Here is an 18,455-nt window from a genome sequence, read left to right as displayed (position 1 = left end):
TGTCAACCTTTTCATCACTAGCTTTCATCGTTAGACAACATTTTAAAAAATAATGAATTCATTTGACACACTTAGGTGGAGTTCTTTCTGTAGTGCGAGTAGTGCTGTGCCTGCTCGCCAGTTCGCTATTGTTGTCGTTTTCGTCGTTCTAAGGCGTATTATTCTTATCATTTTTTTATATTTCCGGCTTATCAAATCAGTTCTTTTCAGAACTACAATTCATTTTAAGAGCGGTTAGGCAAATTAATGGTTGGCAAATGCCGTATACAAATAATAATGGTGTAAATTTTCAGTTTGAATTTTTCAATTTTTATTGTGCAACAATGTTAACAAAAAAATCAGTTGGAATTAGTGTTTTCAGTTTTTTATATTTACGTTTGCAATATTTTTCATTGACCCCTGTAACAACAACTTCGACGCCACTGGTCGATTTCCTCCACGCAGCTTCAAATGACTCACGTGCTGTTTCGAAAAGATTCGTACTATTGAAACATTAAATTTGGAAAAAAAAAACCTAGACAGTAGGTTCCTTTTGTAATGCAAACACCCACTATGAAATGATTTTTGAAAACTCCACCCCTAATGAGGTAAAAAAGCACAGAAATCGTGGGTGTTACGGTTTTTTTATGTCGAGCGGATGCCCTGGAACTTACATTAGTCAATTAAAACTAAATTCAAAATTAAGTATTAGACATATTTATTTACAATGAAAAAGTAAGCTTTTTGTGTACTATATGAACATAAAACATTAATCTGATTCACTTTCACTGCTTTCAAAATCTCCTACATCAATAGAAAACTGATATTCTTGATCGCAACCCAAATAAGCATCACTCATAAAATACAATGTATAATTATGATGCCCGGGACTTGGAGCGACGAAGTCTAATTTAACACGAGCCTTCTGTTGTAAAGTAAGTCTCTTTATTGATAACAAAGAATTGGATTTTGGATCACCAATGACGACCCACCAGCCTTCTTCACGTTTCTAAAAGAAAAAAGGTTTTTAATTATTGGTTCAACATAAGACACGAGAATGTTACAAAAGCATTATCGTCCGGATTTTTATTTAAATTTTGTACCGAACTATAACATTTTTGTGAAAATTTTAATTTTTCAACTACATTTTTGTTGTCCGGAAAAAAAGAAACGTTCATATGCAAAATGAGTTAAACATACCTGTGGGAAAAATGGTGCAATAACTGGTCCGTTAACCTCATCTTCTCTTTCAAGCTGAACAGCTACATGTACGGATGATCCAGAATGTATTTTATCTTTGTCCAATACTTCATGCTTCAGTTCTATGTTGGGATATCTGTTACAAAATCTGGCAACGTCAGCCATTTGGGCATCCGTCAACTGTAGCAACCTCGACCTATCTTCATCTTCCAGTTCCATTATGTCAAACACTGTTTCCACCTTCTTATCTTTACATCTTTTCACGATATCTGCTGTAAAATGGGGTAACTGCTTTAAGAGAGGATCTTTACTCCACATAGCCTGCGTAACCATTTGGGCTAATTCCATAGCAGCCACTGCCGGTGACAGCCATCCATTGGAACTTAATACATCCACACATGCTTGAATAAGCCTGATAGCTTTGCTAAGAACAATTTCAGTATCTCCTTGTAATTCTGCGCCCAATTGCAATCGACACAGGTGAGCTTGAACAAGAAGGTTAGTCTTGACGTGGGGGTCGTTGAATTTAGGTTGGCTTCCTGTAGAAGACGTCAACTTATTAGGCAATTTTGCAGCTAGTTGTCGCAAAGTATTATCTTCATGATGTCGAACCGGAAGATCTTCATACTCTGCAGCTGATGATATGATTTCCAACAAACCACGAATTTTAGTTTTGCTGTTTAACGATAGACTGAATAATTCTAAAAAACGGAGAATTACAAGAGGAACACAACATTATACAGGTATCACTTACCAATAGTTGTATAGTTAATATAATAGTATGCAGCGATCATTCCTAAATTAAGTGGAACACAATCAATGTCATCTTCTATACTAATACATTTGGATTGCTCTAAATCGGATAAGGTAGTTTCTACTAGTTCTGACAAATGATCAGACAAATGCCTATGCGTCACTCCTTGAAGATTGTAGTAATTTGGATTCTGCGTGAGTCTTCTATACAAAAACGTCCATGTTAAGTAATCCACAGCATCTTGTTTGTTTTCAATCGTTTTTGTAACTATTTCAGCGTTGAAATGATCGTGAAGTCTGTGGTCCAAATGACTTTCAACAGGTAATGGATCACTAAGAAACTTCTTAAAGAAGTCCTTCTTGGAACTTTGACACATTAAGAAACACTTTGCGTCATCGTCTTCGAGAGGACGATTCGCTCTTCCAATCATTTGAAGTACATCAGTAATAGGATAATCTTCATAAGAATGTATCTTGCCATTATAAGATTGAGTGTCCATAATGATCACCAAATGAGCAAAAATGTTGACAGTCCAACACAAGTCTCTACTAACCACAGCTATCTGAACCGCTCCCGAATCAAACAATTGTTCTACAAGCCGTAAATCGCTTGCAGTTAAACCTTCATGCATGTATGCAACGCCTTGCGAGAGGGTTTCCTTCAGAGTCTAAAAACGAAAAATCTTATTTTAATAGTTATTAAATTACATTCGTAGTGGCTAACTTGACAGACAACAGTTCGCCAATTAGTTGAAATAACCGCATAAATTGAAAGACAAGGTTAAAAATAAATTGAGAAGTGCACAAAAATTATATTGTGGGCACCGCGCTACAATAACTACTTATGTGTATGCAAACATGTTTTTGTGAAGTATGAAAATAATATCACAATAAGCGAATTATTGCCTTTTAAAAAATAAAATTTGAAGCAACCAATATATTCTAACTAAAGGTTTACCTTGTCTGTCATGCGATCCAAAAAAGGTTTGATGTCTTCTTCTTCTGCATGGAAAAACTTATTAGACTGCCCTTCGGAAGCCGCGTACGTAAGCAAATCTATTGCCGTTAACCTTGACTGCTTTCTTGTAGGAACAAATACAATCACTGGTTTGTGAGGACTATATCTAACAATAGCATTATAGACTGGTTTTGCCATCGCTACTAGTCTGGAAGCGTTGTGAGTGATGTTAATGCCTTGAACGTGTAATTCTAACGGAACTGGTCTAACACTTGGGTGAAAATTAAAAGTACAATTAGCGCTGCATCCCAACCATTGGGAAACATCTTTATAATCCATCAACGAAGCACTTAAAGCGATAATTCGGATGGGTTTTTCGATCTGGGACGAAATATATCTCATTCTTGAACAAACTATTTCAATAACGGGCCCATCTTCACCCCCAATCAAATGCAATTCATCAACAATGAATAAGTTCACATTTTGGACGTTCTTTCGTTGTTTCCATCTTCGTGACAGAACATCCCATTTTTCAGCTGTGCTAATAACTATCTGACCCTTGGCAAGTAGTTTCAAATCTGTTCCTGTTTCTCCTGTCAACAAAACCACTTTTTTGCCCAGCATCTGACCAAATTTGTTATGCCAGTCGGCAAACGCCAATTCAGCTAAAGCATCTTTCGGAACCAAATAGACACACCGTCCTTCTGGATTCCTGTCAAATAAACGAAGTATCGCAAACTCGGCTATAGTGGTTTTTCCCGAACCCGTTGGAGCACCAATGAAAATATTGTCGTCACCGTTATAAACAGAGTTAAAAACTTGTGTCTGAATAGGATTAAATTGAGGAAATTTGTCGCTGTATAATGATTCATATTTGTCGTTTCTAAGTGCCGTAACAGGCAAAGGCTGTAAATCCAATAGTTCGGTGGGCGGAAAGTTCTTTTCAGGCAAAATTAAATGCCTGAAAGAAACAGGTAACTGTGTTTCGGCGCCAATCCATCTATCTGAAACTATCCTTAAGAAGTATTGTGGTGGCAAAGGTTCGAAAATAGGGACAAAAAACTTGACCAAGTGCTCGTCTTGACAATATTTTGATTTCAAAAGGAAATATTCATGATGAAGGATGACTTCCGAGTCCACATCTTCAACTAAAATCCAAAAGGCCTCTGAAGTCCCGTGCAGTTTGTCGTCCCATTGAAAATCTGGCGTTATCGTCAGCTCAACTTTCAACATCGATCTTGTAATCGGTTGGATATGAGTAGAAAGCTCGAGTTTAGGGAATTGATGTACGTATTTGTGTATCGTTTTCCCTAGTTTGGGAACGCGAATCAGCTCGCCAATTTCATTGGGTCCCAAATCATACAAGCGCTCCCACGGGAAATTTTTCTTTTCGATCTTTTTGACGATTTCTTCAGGCATTTTGCGGAACTGCCTCAATGGTGACATTGATTGCCACATCCTCTTGTCAATCATCTTGCATAAAGCCAAAGACTTGTCAGCTAACTGGGCCCACCCTCTATGCAACACTATTTCAAAAATTGCTCTCATTAATCTTGATGCTGATTGTGTAACGTAGACCATGTCAGACATTAAAGCGAAACCTTCCAGTTTTAACTGCGAAATGTATGCTTGCAAAAGAACGTTTACTTTAGCACTCGGTTCTTCTATACTTTCTTTAATTGGAATTGGAACTCGCTCCATAAGTTTTTGAAGTTCCAACTTTTCTTCTTCACGAACTGTGATGTTTTTGAATTCCGACGATAACGAAAATACCCGGAAGAGCTCTATTTCACTGAGCATAGGTTTAAGTAGTTGATTGTAAGTTTGCATGGTTTCATGTGTACAGTAGTAATGCGAGGAAATTCTACCCAGTTCAGTAACCTGGAACTGCCCAGTTTTTCTGTCATATTTGACTAATCCGCTGCGATCTAAATGTAAAGCAGCAGTGTGGATCAAATCGGCTCGATGCTGCTCTAATAACTGATCTTGTTTCATGTGATCGTGAGCAATTCCATACAGATTTGGTTGTCTCAACATTCTAATATATAAATAGGTATATCCCAGCCAAGTCACTGCATCTCTTACATTTTGCACTGTGCCTAACACTATTTCAGCGTTCAACATATCAGGTAATTTAGAAACCATCTGCGATTCAATTGGTAACTGCTGATTGAGAAGGGATAGGTAATATTGAAGTTCACTGTGATTCGTAATCAGAATGCCTTCACCTCTAGTATCATATTGAGGTCGACCTGCACGTCCTAACATTTGGAGAACATCCAAGGCACCTAATTCGACCCATCTTCCTTTCTCTGGATTATAAATCTGAGTGCCTTTAATTATTACCGTATGGGCGGGAAGATTTACTCCCCAAGCAAGAGTGGCAGTAGATACCAACACTTGGATGTGTCTATCTGCAAATAAATCCTCTACCAACGTCCTATCGACTCGAGTCATGCCAGCGTGATGTATAGCAAAACCATATGGCAGAAGATCCTTTAACTCATGATTTTTCACTTGTTCAGCTTCTGTTCTCAAAACCTCCATGGAAGCAGATCCTTCTTTTAAAAACTGACCCAAAGTATCCTTCTCTAAACACATGTCACGAATAGCTCGGGCCGTTTTTCCAGTCTCTTTCCTTGAATGGACAAATATCAAGACTTGATTACGTCCCGCGTGTTCCATAGTTTTTTCATAAACGATTTCATTCATTACTTGGTATCTTTTTAAGGCCTTTTTTTCAGTGACACCAATATACTGTTGCTCTAAGGCAACAGGTCTAAAACTATTGTCAAAATAAAACAGTCCACTATCTGACTTTACTCTCAAAAAAGCGGCAACATCTTGATAGTTGGGCAACGTGGCTGACAGACCCACTATACGAACATCTTCTTGAGTAGCCTCAATCATTCGAATTGTTCTAGCAACAAGAGCTTCTAACACCGGACCTCTCTCATCATGCAGCAGATGAATTTCGTCGATAATAATTAATCTAACGAGGGAAGCAAAAGTTTTCTCACCTCCCTTTCGAGTAATGATATCCCACTTTTCGGGAGTACATACAATTATTTGTGTCGCAGCTATTTGTTCTCTAGTCAATTGGTGATCACCGGTTAACTCTGATACAGTAATATTGTAACTTGAGAGTCTTTTTCCAAAATTGCCAACCATTTCTTGCACGAGAGAACGCATAGGTGCTACATAGATTATCTTAAAATCATCTGCGTTTATGGTGCCATCGGTATTGATGTGCTTTCCGATTTCACGCATCATACACAATAAGGCAACATTTGTTTTACCCGCACCAGTTGGAGCACACAGGAGCAAATTTTCATCTGTCTCCAGGGCGGTTTTACACAAACGACTTTGAATCCGGTTAAGTGTTTTGAAACCGTCAAATACTGGTTGTACGTACTTTGGCAACTGATCGATTGGTTGTAATTTTTCGTTATCTCCAAACGGTTTTGGTTTAAGTGCCGGAACATGAACTTCTTCATAACCTAGAATAGAAACATAGTCATTTGAAAGACTGATTACAAAATACATTCGTTTATAATTCAATTCATTAGATTTTAATATTTGAGTTAAAATAGCAGACCAAGAAACAGTTTACTACACGAATTGCATATTTTTTACCAATTTCAGTCCTTACTCAATGTATAGAACATTATTAGATATATATCTCAAAAAATATATATCAACACATACGACAGAGAGACGGAAATACAGGACACACTTTTCCATGAAACATTGTGAAAACATAAAAGTAGCCGTTCAACCGACCCTCTTACAATATTTCTTTATCTTACGGTCGAGGAGTAAAAAAACAACTACTTAAGACCCGAATAAATAATACGAAAAACCGTCCCTCAAGGAGCGCTTCGACTAACAATACTATTCAGGAATTAAAAAAAATCTAGCAGGATAGTGTTCCTCGATACCAACCATAGGAAGAACCCGGATCTCTCACTTATCGAGGTCACACCACCGACTAGTACCGGCAGCCACAACACTCAATGATAAATAATTCAGTTTTGTTTTTAAAGTTTGAAAGAGTACTCAGATACAAGAAAGTGTATAGTTTGGTGCAAAACGAAAGGGATCATCACGTAATCTGCGCATAGTAGAGTGCCAAGCAGAACGAAAGGTGACATGGGCGGAGCTTCAGATGCGCGCCTATCTCTTACCAGTGGCGTAACTGATTTATCATAAAATCTAATTAAAGTAATAAATGCTCTGAGGTCCCTATTAAACAAAATTCTTCTTGCTAATAAATACAAAGTGACAAAATAAATAATAATAATTTAAAAAAATAGGAGACACAAAACGCTGGCACCAGACATACGAAGACAGTACAGAAGTACGACAAATTAACAGCGCTACTGCCCTATGTTTCCATCCCCCGAGAGCTATGAATAGACTCGACCAACTTAACTTGCTTTACTGTGCAACCCACGTGATGGCCCTTTTCGTTTTGATTGTCATTCTACCAATTTATTTCGGTCGAGTCCATTCTTTGTTCGAAAGGGAGATTGTCTTTGCAGTGGCGTGCACCCAAACTCAAAATACATTATTTGTGGCACATTTAAAAAATAATATAGGAGAACCAGCGAGACAAAACGTATACGTTATCGTACGTCCATGACGTCACTTTCGTAAACACATTCAGTATGTCCCCGGATTGAGTTCAGAAGAGGAAAAAAACCTGCATTTTACAAAAAAATGACATAGGAATAACATTTTTTGCTTAATTAATAAATCTGCAATTAAAACTTCCAATATTCCTGGTCTGTATTGTTAAAATTATTTTTTTCATATTTCTAAGTTCTTCGTTACTTTTAGTTTTTTTTCGATTTTAAGGACACAGCCTGATAATATTAAAGTTTTAATTGCAGATTTATTCGTTTTGAATTAAGCAAAAAATGTTATTCCTATGTCATTTTTTTGTAAAATAGAAAATAGTTTTTTTTTCCTCTTCTGAACTGATGAAGATGAAGATTTTCTTGGGGACATATTGTTTACACAGTCGGACGCGGTTTAATCACCTTGACACTTTTAATGCTGTCATCAAGCCAAGATTTGTTAGTAGTACTGTTTTGGAAAATCCACGTTTCGTCCAAGAAAACGCACTGCATTGGATTCTCAGATCTCACACGCCTGAATCGCTAAAAAGCCGTGCAAAACTGTCAAAGCAAGTTGAAGGGCACGCTGACCAACATAACAACTGCGAAGATTATGCGGACTAAGCGTGATCTGTTAACAAATTTTGGTTTTCATGTTGACAGTATAATACGTCATCATTTCAAAACTTACGACGTACACGTCTTCTCTCGCTGATTCTCCTATAGTAATAGTTTTAACACTAGGAGGACGGCGTTTAACGCATACCTCTACGGACGGCTTGCGGTCATTTGACCGCTGTACTATTTTTTCAGTAAAACATGGCCAATTGCGTAAATACTTTATTAAAATTAATTAAATAACTAAATTACAATAACATAAGCATTTGAAAGTGGAAATCATAAATGAAACTTATGATTCAAAGCAATTTGCATACAAGAAATTTGTAACTTTATTACATTTTCCGCATAAATTGTTTTTGCATCTATCACGCGTTCGGTTTTCTTTTTTGCGGCATTTAGTTGCATGGCATTGTTTCCTTTTTCCTCTAAACTTTTTCTTCAGCAGTAGGTCATTTTTATTAGTTTGACCTGACCTGACCCAACATCACTTGCTGCGAGTTCTTTTCACAATTTCAAGAGGAATTTTCGTCTCCTGATTTTCTTCTTTATCACTTCCTGATATAAAACCCATGCATTTAATACAGCCAAGTCTAAAATGTTATAAATAACTTGCCCTTGATCCCGCTTTGGACAAATTTTTTCTAGCCACTTGGTCCACCGTATCGTCGACATATTTTGTAAAGTTGCAATAAGCTATGGTGTCCAGAAGCTTTTTTCGATTATCTTGAATTATTATATCAGGATGCATTGTGCTCAAAAGCAGAACATTTTTGTTTTTTTCCCTTGATATACAGTCGGCGTGGTAGTATTATACTTCAGAACTTTTGTGTCATATACATTACCACTATCCGTCTTGAGGCGAATTATTCGATTCTGCGAGTAATTACAAATCTGTCATATATTTTCTCACCGAATGTTGCGAAATTTTCAAAGCAAAAATCACCAAGAAAAAGCACACCCTTCACGAAAAGAACAATATCCAAACCAAAGAATGTAATCAAGTGCAATGCCAAAATAAATTAAGTTACCACGAAAATTACCAACCATCTTAGTGGAAATTATGTCCAGATGTTGACAGTATGGGGTTTCAGGTAATTTTAATTTTTTCGAGAATTTTTGAAGCGATTTTAAAGCAGCGGTCAAATGACCGCACTCCGTCTTTCTAGGAAGACATATCCCCACACAGGTGACGAACAGTCCTATTGAATTGAGATTTTTTCCACATACAATCAAGAACAAATAAATAATTGTCACGAAGAATAATAACGAAACACTTTATAAAACCAGAGATATCAAGAATAAAAAATTCAAAAGCGGTCAAATGACCGCCTCCGTCGTTCTAGTGTTAAGGATGTGATTATACAATTTAGATTTTCTTTAATCTTTGAAATTTCCTATGATTTTTTTGAAAGTACACAATATTTACTGTAACTATGTAACCTTCTTATGCTACAATCGTTGCGTCACTGTAGTCTAAAGGCCCCGCCCCCGGCCTTTTTCGTGCAGCATTTGATTTGAAATGTGATTAGAATTACTTTTTTATATCAATATTATAATTACTCACACCATCAAATTAGATATCACAGCATACAAGCTTAACGTTAATGTTGCTCTATCATTTGCAAAAACATATTTGTGCATATTTTACCTTTTCTTTGTTTCCTGAATGAGCCATCTGGTAACTGACAGCGTTTATTTGCCATAAAATGAGAACCCTGAGAAAATACTAAATCTTCAAAATCTATTAGATGTCTTGATCCTGCAACTTGTGAACTTGTCCCTGTTTCCATTTCATCAGAGTGATCCTTCTGTCTCGCTGACCTTGATGTTGATTCTTCGTTTTCACCATCTTCGTCCCCTTTTCCAGTTTCCAAGAGACGTAAGATTCGAGCTAGGCTAGAATCTTCAGACATCTTATCTTTAATTTTTTGCCTTTCAGATTCACTTTGAGATTTTGCCAGTAAAGTGCAATACAAAACTAAAAAAAATCCGATATAATAAAGCGATTATACAATAATAAGATAAACGTACTCATCTGTCTATGTTTCTTTAATTGTTTTATGAAGTCAAAACAATCATATCCCAGTAGTAACACTAGCTGATTCTCGCATTCTCGATCATCAGTGGCATCTCGTAAAACATTCAAAACTTCTGCAGCTTTAGCCTGAGAAACCATAGCATCGTCGTAAATTTTTGAAAGGCGTCGTTGTAACCAATAAGCATCTATGTCAAGTGGATGTAAGGTTTTTTCTTTTTTCATTTCTTCTACACCACCCAACTGTAACAACACAAAAAACATAATAGATACATGTATCTTGTCAAATTAAAAATATGATTACCTATTAAGTGGGCAACATTACAGGAAAAAACCGATACGACAAAAATTTTAACACCTTTTTTTATTTGCTTACTTACATTTTCAGCATGAATGGCACTATCCTCTTTAGCTTCTTCACCTTCTTCGTCATCCATATCTTCACGAACTTCACCATACATGTCTTCGTCATCTTCTTCTTCTGACTCTTCGAACTGAACATTAATACCGTAAGTTTCATCTATGTTTTCGTCGTTGACGGAGGTTTTGTTTTCTTCACTTCCAAAATCAGTTATTTTTTTACCCAAATTAACAAGCAAAGCAAATCTTTCATCCGCAATCGAGCCTGTAAGTTATTGATCTTTTATTAGTGCATTTTATACAGTATAAATTTCAACTTCATAACATTACTGAGGTATTTATAACCATAATATAGAGGTACAGAACGAAAATCTGATAAGTGACGAAAATTCGAAAAACTATTTTTATATCCAGTACAATCATGTAACCTTAACACAATCAATTTGGCTTTCCCTACAGACCACAAGCCAATATTCCTAGTTATTTGAATCTCCTTGTTATTATTGTTTTACTTTGTGGATAAACCTTACTGAAAAATGATTTAAAAAAAATGTAGCTTTGTTTCGATTTTCGTCACTTATCGGGTTTTCGTTCTAAACTCTCGATATGTATCTACTAGCGAAGAAAATGAACGAAAAGCGAAACCGTACAATAACCGAGGGTTTAAAATGGAAAAGAATTTTATCAGTTTATTTAAAATTAAAAAATGACTGAACTATGGCAACACTTTTCTCTTGTGACGTGTTCAATACATTTTCAAAGTGTAATATCTCCATCATTAACAGATTTATTGTTATGAAATTTTAAATATAACTTTGGTGAAATTTGTCATCACGATTTAATGCATTTAAACTAATATGTATCTCAATTACTTATGGAAAGTTAAAAACGTGGTTTTCACCATTATTTTCAGGTTACAAAACTCTAGAAATCACAGAAGAAGTATCAGATTTTTTTTGTTGGAAAACAGTAAAAAGACCTTGTGTCGAGAAAACTGTTTTAACTGTACCTCATTTATGATGATGTCATATAGAATTATTATGACTACCAGGGACTAAACAAAACAAGTCAGCTGATACAGTACTGCGCACTACGCAAGCGCATGTGTTCTTAATTATGCCTGACTTTTAACTGACCGATACAGGTTGACTGTCTACAAACTGAATTAAAACTACTTGCCTAACAACGCCTCAGTTTCTTTTTTCTTTTCTTTATCTTTTAATCTATCATTCTTTAATACTGCAAGCACTTCATCAGCAGCTCCACATAGAATATCACGGGGCTGGTCGCCTAGAGCTTCTTGTAGAAAACTTAAAAGAACTTCGTACGTTTGTCTAGTTTCTTGTGTCTTTGGGCGATAAATTATTCCCACCATCTCATCAACGCCCTCAGACAATAAAGTTGCACCTTTCATCCTAGCGAAGTCATATTGTGCTTCATCTCGCTTCTGACGCCTACAGAGAAGTGTTAGCACATTTATGACCATGTGTACAGATTTTTAGTACTTACTTCACTTTACGTTCCTCCGCTTTGCCCGGGCGGGTTCGCTGAGCGCGATCTCCCATTTTAGTTCCGGACAGTTTTCCAACAAGGGAAACAACTTCTCCTGTTGCTTCATCTCGGCTTCTTCTTTCGATTAAACGAACGTCTGCTTGAAGTACAAGATTTGAATTCTGAAATGAAAGTCGTTTATGTTTACTTGTTTACTAACGTAACCTATACGTTGACTGAATACTGTTTTAAAATTAATAAAGACATTGTTTTTAACACTTTTAATACTTCTGTAATTTACGAATGAATAAACTGAGTTAATTAAAACCACATCACTGAACATAAAACATTACTGCTAATACTTACAGCTTTGTATTCGTACTGTAACTGCCTAGCCGCAGCATCCGCCATTATTACAAACACGACACCGAACGGATTAACATTTTGACAATTGACAATGTTGACATATGTGAATTTTTGCTGCGAGTAAGTGCACATGCGCATGTCAAAGTACTGCAAGGAAAATCCCTAGACATAAAAAATAACAATGAATAAAAACCCTAAGCAGTTAGAAATTAACATTAAGCATATTTTCGCGATAAGGTCGTCAAATTCGTGTTGTCACGTTTGGTCATGTAAAAAAAATAAAGATAATAATAATAATAATAATCCTATATTTTAGCATGACTATATAGTGACATGATTAAGATAATACATTAAATATTTACATGCGAAATTTGAAAGGCGTCTTCCTGATAAAAGTGAGGAAATTTCAGCAACTAAAAATTAAATTCCACAAGGCGTGTGATAGAAAACGCTTTTGGCTTATTAAACGGGAAGTTGAAAATATTGGACCCTAATATTTTAAACAGTGTGTAAGCACTATTTAAACTGCAGTGGTAAAAAGACCGATATTCTTGATATCTAACTTGAAAATATCCAGTGAGCGAAAGCTTGATTCTGTGTGGTTCTGTCGAAGAAAGCAAGTTTTACGATTTTACAGTGTACAAGAGTCCATTATAGCACATAGTGTCTATTATAATAGACCAAATTCTAGGTGTTTTCTACGCATATAGTAGCCCCAATTGTAAGATTTTTTATGGTTTTACACATTTTTTTATGGAAGTTGTGGTGATGAATTTGTAAGAGTTTCAAAATCCTAAAAGAAAAAATCGTTAAAGTGAACATGAAAGAGCTAAGAATGCTCTGAAACCAGTGACGTCTCGTGATCTTAGAGACTGAGGGGCAAATCGGAATAAAAAAGTTGATGCTATAAGTTTATTATATGTATTTTTTATATGCTTAAAAACTGATTCTACCTTCAAAATTTGTGAACTACTACTCCTCTAAAGTCCTTTCTTATGTATTTTTAAAATTGTATATAATTGCAGGTAAATTTGGGATAAACGAAGAAGTTGTGGCGGCACAATAATACGTCGGTAAGCAGAGTAAAGATAAGTTGTCTTGTGGTGTAGTGGTCAGCATACCTGCCCGGAATGCAAGGAGACGTGGGTTCGAATCCCACCGAGGCACAACATTTTTCTCTGCTTACCTACAAAGTGATTACAAATGCGCTTAAATCAAAAAAAGCTAAGGAGATGGCGCTTCAAGACTAGAAAAATCACTTTCTTGCTGTTCTTGAGGTAATCAATCTTTATTAAAATTAAATTAAAAATAGTGCATATCAAATTCTACCTAGGTGTAATACAGGAAATTTTTTATTATTTAAATTTAAAAGTTAAAATTTTTAAAAATTATGAAAAAGATTGTTGTTTATATTCAGATGAAACGCTTTTAACACCTGGAAAGCAATACTGCACAGCTTCCTTCTACTACACTCACCGGCATCAAAAACGAGCCACCTTTTTTTTTTTAAAGATCCGAAAATGTGCAAAATAAAGTACGATTTCGATTGTAATACTTCGATGTTGTTAAGCAATGTTTATTGTAATAGTTTTATCCAAAAAAAAAAAACTAAAAAATATATTATTTTAATAGAAAATGATAAAAATTCAATAATCAAACAAAGCGGAAAAAAATTAAAGTTTCCAAAAAAAAACAAAATTAATGATCATTGACACACTGTTTAAGGACGTCAATAACGGGTATTTCCTCCACGAACCTCTAAGACTGCTGACATTCTCCAGGTCATCTCATGAAATAAATTTTTTATTTACTTATATTCTTGTTGGATATTCTCTCATTGCTTTAAATGCATATTCTGAAGCTCACCTAAAGTGTGGGGTGCAAGTACACTCAGTTAATATGCTGGTCAAGAAACAACATCAAAAATAAGCGTAGTAAAAACGTCGAAGCACTGTACTCAGAAAAATATTAGCTGGTCCGTTTTTCATGCCGGTGAGTGTCGTGATATGAAGCCTTGGAAAAAAATATTAAAAATATACCTGCTGTCAAAAAACCCGAAAAGTAAAGACAGAGACATATTTTTATTTCGAAAATTCACATGTAGGTATACCTAAGCTCCCGTGACATTATAGTAGGTACTAACCGACATAGCATGACCATCTATAATCAATAATTTCTAAACCTGGAAGAAGGAATATAAAATCTGAAAAACTTTATTTTTCATGAGTGTGATGTATCTTGAGACAACTCCATTAGGTACCATAATGGGGGCGGCAACTATACTGAAAACATCGTTTATTGCTTTCATGAATTTTGGCGCGTGATCACTTATTTGAACTCTCACTCAGTTCTTTATATTTATTCGTCCATGGAATTAAATGAGGGGATTCGTTAAGCGGTGAATAAATGACAGCACTGCGACTTGTGGTTGGTGTTTTGGGTGATTGGTGGATGATTCGACATCTGTGATTGGGTAATGAATGACGTCGTCATCAATGTCAATGAACAAATTCAGTTTTATAATAATACTAGCTGACCCCGTGAACTTCGTTTCACCTACAATTTTATTTTGAATCTGCAAAAGCGAATGCTTTGAAATCTTGCAGATGTTTTAAACATATGATAAGCATAATAAATTTTTATTCAAAATAATATTTACTTCCTCCAAAAAAATGATGACGTTAGCCCAAAATTTTGCCAAATGCATCCTTTTTAAAATGTCCTAAATAGGATGAGACTATACTTGTGATTTATCATTCCATTCATATTTTTTAGTGTTGCTTATACGGAGTGTCTCAAAAAAATTAATCACTATGATGAGTCAATTTATTTTATTAATTAAATCAAGAATGGCAAAACTGAATTTTGAAATATTGCAGACGTTTTGAAGTTACTGTTTGACATGGTAGGTTTTTAATCAAAATATATCTGTTCATCAAGCCCAAAAACTTGATGACGTCATCTCAAGATTTTGCCGAATAAATCCTATCCAAAAAGTGCAAAATATCATCAGTATATTTTCGTAATTTATCATTGCATTCATATTTTTTAGATTTGCTTTTACAGTGACTCGAAAAAATGTATGGATCAGTCAATTTATTTTAGAGAATAACTCAAGAGTTGCAGAAATGACTACTTTGAGATCTTGCAGACGTTTTAAAGTTATTGTAAGCATGGTAAATTGTTAAGAATATTTATTTATTCCCCCCAAAAAATTGATGGGACGGCTCACTCGATTTTCGCAGATAATTTTGGGAATACAATACAGTTATTTTTAGTATTACACTGCACCAATCCAAGGTGGTATACGTGTTGATCGTAAATATTGATTAGGTCATCACAAAATTGTGTGAAGAAAAGACTCAACTCGAAAATGCTGAATATGTTTCATTATAATTTTGGTACGAAGGAAGTTTTGTCGAAACAACGTTCGATCAATTTTTTGACAATGGTTGATATAAATAAAACTCAGTAGATGCTCATACTCGAAATACGAATTATCTAGGTACTCGAATATCAAATCAAAATATTTCTAGTTTTTCTAGATGATGCTAATACTTCAGTAGGTAAGAGGTAATGCTCAAGTAGCATCTCGATAAAACAAAAACGGAAAACAGTGACAGTGTTCAACCATCAAGGCAAAAATCGAGTCACTAAAATATAAGTTAGTATTGGGTAGACACCTTGCGATGGGAATCTCTATGGCCAGTTAGGAAGAACTCACTGCACAATTTATGCATAAATAAAAGTTAATTATCTTATGACTTCAGTTTTAATTTATCGGATTCCGTGATTCGTTCACTCGACAATGTTTAAATTTTGGGAAAATTTTCCAAACGATTGAAGTCGGTTGATCAAAGCTATACATTTGCATGATATAAATTAATAAATTTTAAACATAATTAATATCACTTATAAATATGATAAGCATAAATATATATGATAATTAAACCGAAACTCGTTCTCCTAAAAGCCCGAAATTATTATAAACAAATCAATTTGTTTAAACATTGTTAAATTATCCCCAAAAATGTGCATTTTCCCGGCCAAAATATGAAAAATAATTTTTGCAGTCTCATCGTGACGTACGATGACGTCAGTGTCACGTGAGTTACCTGTATAAAGGTCACGTTTTGCGGTCCTCTGTGTTCAGTATTAATTTCTGTTTGATGGCAGCAAGATCGTCGCTTCATTTTGGCGTAAAAGTGGAGCGTTTTAGCGAATTTCTAGTTTATTATTAATACATATTACGGAAAATATGTTGTGTTAGTGCTGTGAACACGAACGAAAATGGATATTTTTCCGAAAAGGACAGAAAACAGGGTAAGTACGACTTCAGTTTTAATTTATCGGATTCCGTGATTCGTTTATTCGACAATGTTTACATTTTGGATAAATTTTCAAAACGATTGAAGTTGGTGGGTCAAAACTATACATTTTCGCGATATAATTAAATAAAATTTAAACATGATTAATATAATTCATAATGTTTAAGTATGATAACTATTAATATATGATAATTAAACCAAAAACAATTTTTATAAGAACACGAGGTTAGCAAAAACCAATTAGTTTGTTTAAACATTGTTAAATTAACCCCGAAAATGTACAATTTCTGAGCGAAAATATGAAAAATAATTTTTGCAATCTCATCGTGACGTACGATGACGTCACTGTCACGTGAGCTACCTGTTAAAAGGTCACATTTTTCGGTCCTCTATGTTTAATTTTGATTTCGGTTTGGTGGCAGCAGCATCAGAGCTTCGTTTTGGCTTAAAAGTAGGGCTCTTTTCACGAATTTCTAATTTATTATTAATAAATATTAGTGAAAATGTGTTGTATTAGTACTGTGTATACGAACGAAGATGGATATTTTTCCGAAAAGGACCGAAAACTGGGTAAGTACGATTTCAGTTTTAATTTATTGGATTCCGTGATTCGTTCAGTCGACAATGTTTAAATTTTGGGAAAATTTTCGAAACGATTGAAGTCGGTTGATCAACATTTTCACGATATAAATTAATAAAATTTAAACATAATTAAGAAAATTCATAATGTTTAAATATTATAAGCATAAATATATATGATAATTAAACCGAAACTCGTTGTCCTACAAGCCCGGGATTATTAAAAACAAATCAATTTGTTTAAACATTGTTAAATTATCCCCAAAAATGTGCATTTTCCCGGCCAAAATATGAAAAATAATTTTTGCAGTCTCATCGTGACGTACGATGACGTCAATGTCACGTGAGTTACCTGTATAAAGGTCACGTTTTGCGGTCCTTTGTGTTCAGTATTAATTTCTGTTTGATGGCGGCAAGATCGTCGCGTCATTTTGGCGTAAAAGTGGAACGTTGTAGTGAATTTCTAGTTTATTATTAATACATATTACGGAAAATATGTTGTGTTAGTGCTGTGAACACGAACGAAAATGGATATTTTTCCGAAAAGGACCGAAAACAAAGTAAGTACGACTTCAGTTTTAATTTATCGGATTTCATGATTCGTTTATTCGACAATGTTTAAATTTTGGAAAAATTTTCGAAACGTTTGAAGTTGGTGGGTCAATGTTATACATTTTCGCGATATAATTAGATAAAATTTAAACATAATTAATACAATTCATAATGTTCCAATATGATAACTATCAATATATGATAATTAAACCGAAATCCATTTTCCCTACGAACACGAGGTTAGCAAAAACAAATTGGTTTTTTTAGTGTTTAAACATTGTTAAATTAACCCTGAAAATGCACAATTTCTGATCTAAAATATAAAAAATAATTTTTGCAATCTCATCGTGACGTACGATGATGTCACTGTCACGTGAGCTACCTGATAAAAGGTCACATTTTCGATCCTTTCTGTTCAGTTTTGATTTCGGTCTGGTAGCAGCAACATTGGAGCTTCGTTTTGGGTTAAAAGTAGCACGTGTTCGCGAATTTCTAATTTATTGTTAATAAATATTAGCGAAAATGTTTTGTGTTAAGTGTTGTGAACACGAAGGAAAGTGGATATTTTTCCAAAAATGCCCGATTTTTTTTTAAATATGTTGTTAATAACA

General features: G+C 34.8%; 1 protein-coding gene across 1 annotated transcript; it reads right to left on the bottom strand.

Moving 5' to 3' along the window:
* Positions 1–680: 680 nt before the first annotated feature.
* On the bottom strand, positions 681–12,489 carry Brr2 (Brr2 U5 snRNP complex subunit). Its single transcript, XM_064056270.1, has 10 exons — positions 12,386–12,489; positions 12,038–12,201; positions 11,708–11,982; positions 10,549–10,793; positions 10,165–10,411; positions 9,782–10,111; positions 2,891–6,390; positions 1,934–2,600; positions 1,180–1,880; positions 681–988 (listed from the first exon to the last, which is right to left on the bottom strand). The coding sequence occupies exons 1-10, from the start codon at positions 12,428–12,430 to the stop codon at positions 749–751; spliced, it is 6,414 nt and encodes a 2,137-aa protein (XP_063912340.1). The 5' UTR covers positions 12,431–12,489; the 3' UTR covers positions 681–748.
* Between the last annotated feature and the right edge of the window lie 5,966 nt (positions 12,490–18,455).

Source organism: Zophobas morio, unplaced genomic scaffold (genome assembly GCF_036711695.1).
Source record: "Zophobas morio isolate AGI-343-1 ecotype UQ-CSIRO unplaced genomic scaffold, CSIRO_AGI_Zmor_V1 ptg000014l, whole genome shotgun sequence".
Classification (NCBI taxonomy): Eukaryota; Metazoa; Arthropoda; class Insecta; order Coleoptera; family Tenebrionidae; genus Zophobas; species Zophobas morio.
Note: the sequence above shows the minus strand (reverse complement) of the source record. Positions and strands in the feature narration are given on the sequence as shown.